Genomic DNA, 6,423 nt, shown 5'->3' with positions numbered 1-6,423 from the left:
TCTAATGCATGTGAAAAACAGTGTAAATAACATTTTTTTAAAATATGCCTGTGAACATTTTATCAAATTTTGACCATACATTACTGAGGAAATTGGGTATTTATTTTTTCTGTAATCATATTGTATTTTAGTTAAAATAATTCATTAATGTACCTGTTAAATCCAGAAGAATACTCTAGGGGGTTTTTTCTATTTTAATTTTGTTTTAAACATGCTAGTAGCTTACTCATAGTTTCCAAAAATAAAAGATAAATATTAGATTGAAAAATACTTGCAAAATGGCTTTACTTCTAGGGAGGTGAACTCTGGATCACAAGAGGACAGCAGAGAAAGCAGAATTACTTTTTTGTCTAAATCTTATACTACATGTAATGCCATTAAAATAATTTTAAAAAGAAAAGCAATTATAGAATATTCTTGGTTATACCCTTAGTCTTAGGAGGGAAATAAAAATCGTAACTAAAAACTCAGACAAGAAGGGGAAAAACTGGTTGTGAGTCTCATCAAGTACATTATATGTTTACAAAATAACAGATGCCATTAGAGAATTTTTAATTATATGAATATAAGGTAAACATTTTTAAGATTATATTTAATTACCTATAAAATATGAAACCTCCCCCCAAAATAGAAATAAAAATCAAGAGGCATGCTACAATTACATATTTTCTGCCACCTTGTTTTTTTTGTTTTGCTGTTTAAGTCAATAAAGAATTTATCTTTCTCATAAGGCTTAACACCAGGCAGAATCATTTTCTATCCACAGGAGCAGTGAATGGCATATTAACAGTTGAAAGGCAAAAGTCATATTAGGCCCATAACTATATCCTTGTTTCAATCCAAAAAATAACCTGAGCAATGTTTATTGCTACACAGTGCCTCTCAGAGTGTCCCTTGAAAACTGATGATTTACTTAACCCAAGAAATTTGTAGTTTATAATATAAAGTCAACGGCTCAATGGGAAAAGGCCACATTCACCCTGCTCTTCAAAATCAATCAGAACAGACTCCCTTTCCCATACTGTATAACCCATCTTGTGTTTTTGAAAAGCAAGAGGACTTTTTTTTACATGTCCAGAATTTAGGAGAAAATGTATCAAGCCAAAAGTGAAGTAGCTTTAATCCCTTGACTTCCACATGCTCGAATATCACCAAATGGAAGACCTGTGGAAGATCCCCCTACGGCCTCCTAGAACTAGTCTGTATTTTCACAATTTTCTCTTGTCTTTTATGATCAGGAAAAGATATAAAAGAACCTGATTTACTAAGATACACAAATCCTTTTGACTTTTTTTAATATTGAAAATGTCAAGATATCTATTCGTGTATCTTCAATTAATAGATATGTACTGAAATGGAATTATGTGTGGTTCCCAGACTAGAGAAGGACAGAGGAATACAATGTCCTCGTCTCCCATTCACCTAGGAGGCTCAGACAAGAAACTCAGAGGATGACTTTAGATGGAGGTTTTCGGTAGGGGTGAACTCTGAGCTAATCTCAGGAGGGGGACAAGACCTGGTAAAGGGAAAAGTGAGTGGAAGGTGAGAGAGTGAAGTCTTCTCAACTCCTGCTCTCAGCCCTACTGCCCTGGGAAAGCCACAGCCCACTGCCAAATTTGTTTCATGTGGCCAATGGCCAGCCCCTTCTCCCAACTTGTCTAACACCAATATCACACTCTTCCACCATTATTTGTGGATATTGTGTTTCTGCAAAACCATCACATGGCAAATTTCCACAGGTTAAAAACCTAACTAACTTTTATTTCAGTGATGGAAAGATTGTACATTCCTGAGCCCTTAAATTAATTCTCAATTTAAATATGAAAATGGACCAATTACTTAAACAGTTAACTATAGTTATATCATGACAAAACAAGGTTGTTTCTTTTCATAAATGACTCTTCATTATGACTGTCTTGTTTTTGTTATTACATTCCTTTGGCTTTTATCGTTGTTCTAAGGCACATTTAGGCTATCCTCACAAAGCACATAATACAGTGCTCTGTACTTATTTAATTCATTGTTACTCAGTGTAGGCCTTGAACCAGCAGCATAAGCATCATCTGGGAGCTCCTTAGAGAGGCAAATTCATTGGTTCCACCTCAGACTGACTGAATCAGACAGAAACTCTGGAGGTGGGACCCAGGAAATTGGGTTTTAATCAGCCCTCTAGGGGATTCTAATGCACACTGAAGTTTGAGAACCATGAATGTAATTGAATATTTCTTACTAAAAATGAAAGAGAAAACAATGGAAAGCAATCATCAATGCTAACGATGCACAAGGTTATCTTTTCTAAACTAGCAAAGCATGAATACTGTGAGAGTAGAACATGAGCAGCGAGAACCAACTATTCACAAAGATGGCCAGTGGGCCTCTAGATTCACAGCAATTCTCCCTCACAAGGTGTGGGACCACAGATCACCTCTCATAAATGTGAAGAAATGTTTCATACACCAAAACAGAAAATTCACTACTGATAAGATTTAAAAAAAAAAAAAAATTAAACTCAAGTGAGCATATCTCCAGGCTTAACCATATTTCCTTCAAACTCCTCCCAATTTATTTTCATCCCCAAAAGCTTTCATATCTTGGCCTATTTAGCCACAACTTTGGAGGTGTCCTTGAATTTTGTTCTGGAGGTCACGGGCTCGTTATCATTATTATTTTTTTTTTTCCAGTAAAGGGTTACCTTCCAGTTCAACATTTACCTTGGAAGAGGGGACCATCTACTTGACTTCTGAGCCAAACGCTCTGGAAATGCAGGATGATAATGCCTCCGTACTCGATGTTTATTTAGTAAGTGATTTTTAGTTTCTTCTCACCTTCCCTTCTAGTTTACAAATGGACTGAGGTCCTGGATTACATCACGTGTGCTTGGTTTTTAAATGAAAAAGTAGTACCATCACTTCTACAAATGGTGTCTCTTTTCACAAGCCACGTTTTCCCATTGTGTAGAACATTACACAAAGAACATCTAGGGTGAGATACTAAATCGCCATATGTAATAAGAGAACAAATCTCCTAATGCTGGGGCAGAGTGAGGCTCTTCAGTTTTATGCCCAAAGTAATGACTTCTTTGACTCGAATATATATCCCCTTGCATGTGAATCATCTTCATTTGGGGATGACTGCCTTGATAAATTGTTAACCTGAGGTACAGCATCAGGTTGTGGGAGGAACCTGAATTCAGCACCAAGAACTTTGACTCACTCCCTCCCTCAGTTGTCACCAACCAGCCATGTAATCGGAGTAAGAACCTCTCCAGCTGTGTGTCCTTATTTGCCAGAGGAGGGAAATAATGACCACCCTGCCCACCTCACAAGGATGCTTGAAAGATCACGAGTGAGCATTCATGTGGACACATTTAGTGCCTTTCAAGTTGTCTCTAGAGGCATAATTGAATTGTTAGACGAGGCCTAGAAAGATACTCCGATGGCTAGACTATAGAGGAGACTGTTTTCTCTGCAAAATACATCTCACACTCATTCTTTATGTCCTTGAATACCTGCACCAACTCTCACGAAATGGAAAGTGTGATTTGGAATTTTCTACTTCTTAACGTTTTGCAAAACCCAAGTCAGTACACTACATCATTCAGTATGCAGGCTTGACACTGGGAATCAACACTACTGTCTCATGGTAGCACATCTCCACACCCCATTTTATGCTTCTCCACATCCCCCAACCTAGCACTGTATTTCCTCAAGTGTTACTCTGCAGGACATCAGTCACCCAAAATGTTACTCCTCAGCCCAAGGCCCTCTAGTGTCTTCCCACCTCTCCTGGAGAAAAATCCACAGTCCGCAAGGCCCAACACCAGTCGGGTCTCCACTGCCTCTCTGAGCTCCTCTCCTGCCTCTGTCTTTCTTGCTGATGCTGTTTCAGCCACACTGGCCTCCTTGGCACTCCTCCCACAGACCAAGCACGTTTCTCCCTCAGGATCTTGGCATTTACTGCTACTGTCTGGGCACTATCTCACTGTCCCATGCTCGCTCCCTCACTTCCTTCAGGTCTCAGCCCAAATATCTCCTTCTCAGAGAGGCTTTTCTTGACCCTCCCCCACAACCATTATGAAAGGATTTTTTTAAACTCCTGAATATCCTGGTTGTGGCACACAGAACTTTTTTCCACTGAGCAATGCTCTTCCCCACATTGCCCCCTTTTTTAAAAACAGTAAGGTATAGTATATTGCAGAAAAGCTGGTTCTTCTCCACAACCAAAAAGATAGGGAATTAAAAAGGAACAAAATATACAATGTTTTTTTGGTTTCATAGTATGTTTGGTTTCATCTGAAAGTAGAAATCAGGAAAGCTGAAATGAAAGACCCAGTGAAATCTCATCTTCATGAGCTAAGGGTTCATGGCACTTGTAAGTATCTTTAAAAAGACAGATTTGCACCAACCAGAGGCATGTGATACTCCTGAGTGGACTGCAAGATCACAAGGTAGTTAAATGGCGTTGCTGATGCCAATTCCTTATCCTTTATTTCTTTGATAGAAAAGTTAATTGTCTTATTAGTCATTTTGGTTATTCCTCCCTGGTATTATCAGTTTCATTTATGAGAACACTGCTATTTATTTGGTTTTAGTAGTGTCTAATTTTATTGCTGTATGTCTTTGATATTGAAAAGCAGAGCATTTCAGAAAAGGGTAACGCTTGCCTCAGAAGCAAGGAAAAGCCCCAATATTAATCATCGGTTGTATTGAGAGCACTTGAGGACCAGTTAGAAAAAAAGAATCATGGGAGTTTAGAACTGAAAGAAAGGGTGGTGGTGGTGAGCTGGCTGCCGCGGTCTGCTGACCAGTCTTCCCAGCACAGCTTTTGTTGCAGTTCACAAACATTGAGGGAAAGGAAGAGGGGAGTCAGGCTGTGGAGAGAGTCACAAGACAGTAGAAATTTCTCTCATCAAGCCTGGAAAAAAACTGGTCTGGTGAAATTTGGAGAAACAACTATAAAATGAGAAAATTTTTAAATATTAATTCATTCACAATAACTATTAAATGTTAATTTAAACAAGTTTTTTATGAAAATAACTTTTCCAGAACAAAAATTTAGTGAGAAGAGTGGCATTATTTTACATTTTTTCAATTCTTAATGTCTAACTTAACAAAAGCTGGATTCTTGTGTTCCTAAATTAGATTGTTGCAATATCATTGTGCTCCGCTGTACTCTCATGAGAGGGAATGAGGATAAAAAAGGAAATAACATCTTAGTGTTAATAGGAAAATAGTTTAACCTTATGGGTTCCTGGAAATGGTACCCCCCAACAGTTTTTCTAGTACTTTAACCTGGTCCCTTCACCTGTTGCAGAACCAGACGGGACATGAATTAGAGAGAAATAGGCATCTATGCCTATCTCTGCCTCTCATTAATCATCAACCTTGAATTAACTTTTTTGGGGCCTCAGCTTTCTCACCTATAAAATGGATCAGGAAATCATCTCTAAGACCCCATCCAGCTCTGACCAGCTATGACTTATTCTAAATTACAAGGAGTTGCAGAAATAAGGTTTTTCCAGAGTAGCTACAGTTGTTTCTCTATATTTCACTGTTTCATCACATATTCTACCATAGACCTTCACAGTAGTTAAACTTATGTTTTATGGCAATACATCTAGAAAGTTCTGCACCATTAACTTGTAATTTCAGGGTGTGTTTTCATGCTGGAGATTTTTATTTATTTTGCACGCTCTTCCAGATTTGAAAGGATACAGCTCATTGCCCTCCCTTCGATGTTTTAATACTCCTCAACACTGTGAAAGAGTGAATGGAAAAGAAAAGCACAAGAAGGGAAAACCAATCTTGCCTACACCTTTGTCTCTCCATCCTCTTAACCTAATTAGAATCCTCTTAATCACAGCCATCCTTATGGGAAGGGCAGTTGGAGGCTTCTGTGTAACACTGTGTTCAGTACTGTAACCAAACATGGATTTCTCTTAATGTTTCCCTCCTTGCCATACAGCTTTCTCTATTGTTAGTTGTAACCTAATCGCCAAGTGTTATTATTCGTATATTAATGGACACTACTGTTTATACCCCTTTAAAAATATTTAAACCCAAATGATTTATGCACATAATAAAACCCAAATAACATCCGAAATTTCCTTTTTAAGGATCCACCCACATTTTGTGCACGTAAATTAGGCCAACTATCCTGCTTTTTCCTGTGATTTGACAAAATTAAAAGGAAAGGTTGCCTTAAAAAGCAGCTAATGGTTCCATTGTCCTTGTTAAAACATTTGGTTCAGGCTCCATGTTCCTAGCTATCCTCACTGCTTTGAAAAGGCCATTCGCCTTCATGCTCCAGAGTTCCAGGCTATCTGAATCATTTGCAAATATTCAAATCAAGGAATGTATTTCAGAAGATGATTTTATCCAGTGCCCAAAGATGTGTTTTCCATTGAATTTTGAGTTGATGACA

The 6,423-nt window shown here is 38.0% G+C and overlaps 1 protein-coding gene across 1 annotated transcript in view; it reads left to right on the top strand.

Moving 5' to 3' along the window:
• Positions 1 to 6,102, top strand: part of PIP5K1B (phosphatidylinositol-4-phosphate 5-kinase type 1 beta) — a 289,811-nt gene extending 283,709 nt beyond the window's left edge. Inside the window, exons 14-15 of the mRNA XM_023524590.1 lie at positions 2,682 to 2,799; positions 5,701 to 6,102. Coding sequence (XP_023380358.1) covers positions 2,682 to 2,799; positions 5,701 to 5,706 — 124 coding nt within the window. The 3' untranslated portion in view covers positions 5,707 to 6,102. The remainder of the gene's footprint in view (positions 1 to 2,681; positions 2,800 to 5,700) is intronic.
• Positions 6,103 to 6,423: the final 321 nt, after the last annotated feature.

This window comes from Pteropus vampyrus, unplaced genomic scaffold (assembly GCF_000151845.1).
Source record: "Pteropus vampyrus isolate Shadow unplaced genomic scaffold, Pvam_2.0 Scaffold479, whole genome shotgun sequence".
Taxonomy (NCBI): Eukaryota; Metazoa; Chordata; class Mammalia; order Chiroptera; family Pteropodidae; genus Pteropus; species Pteropus vampyrus.
The sequence above is the reverse complement of the archived record's forward strand: the minus strand, read 5'-3'. Positions and strand labels throughout refer to the sequence as shown.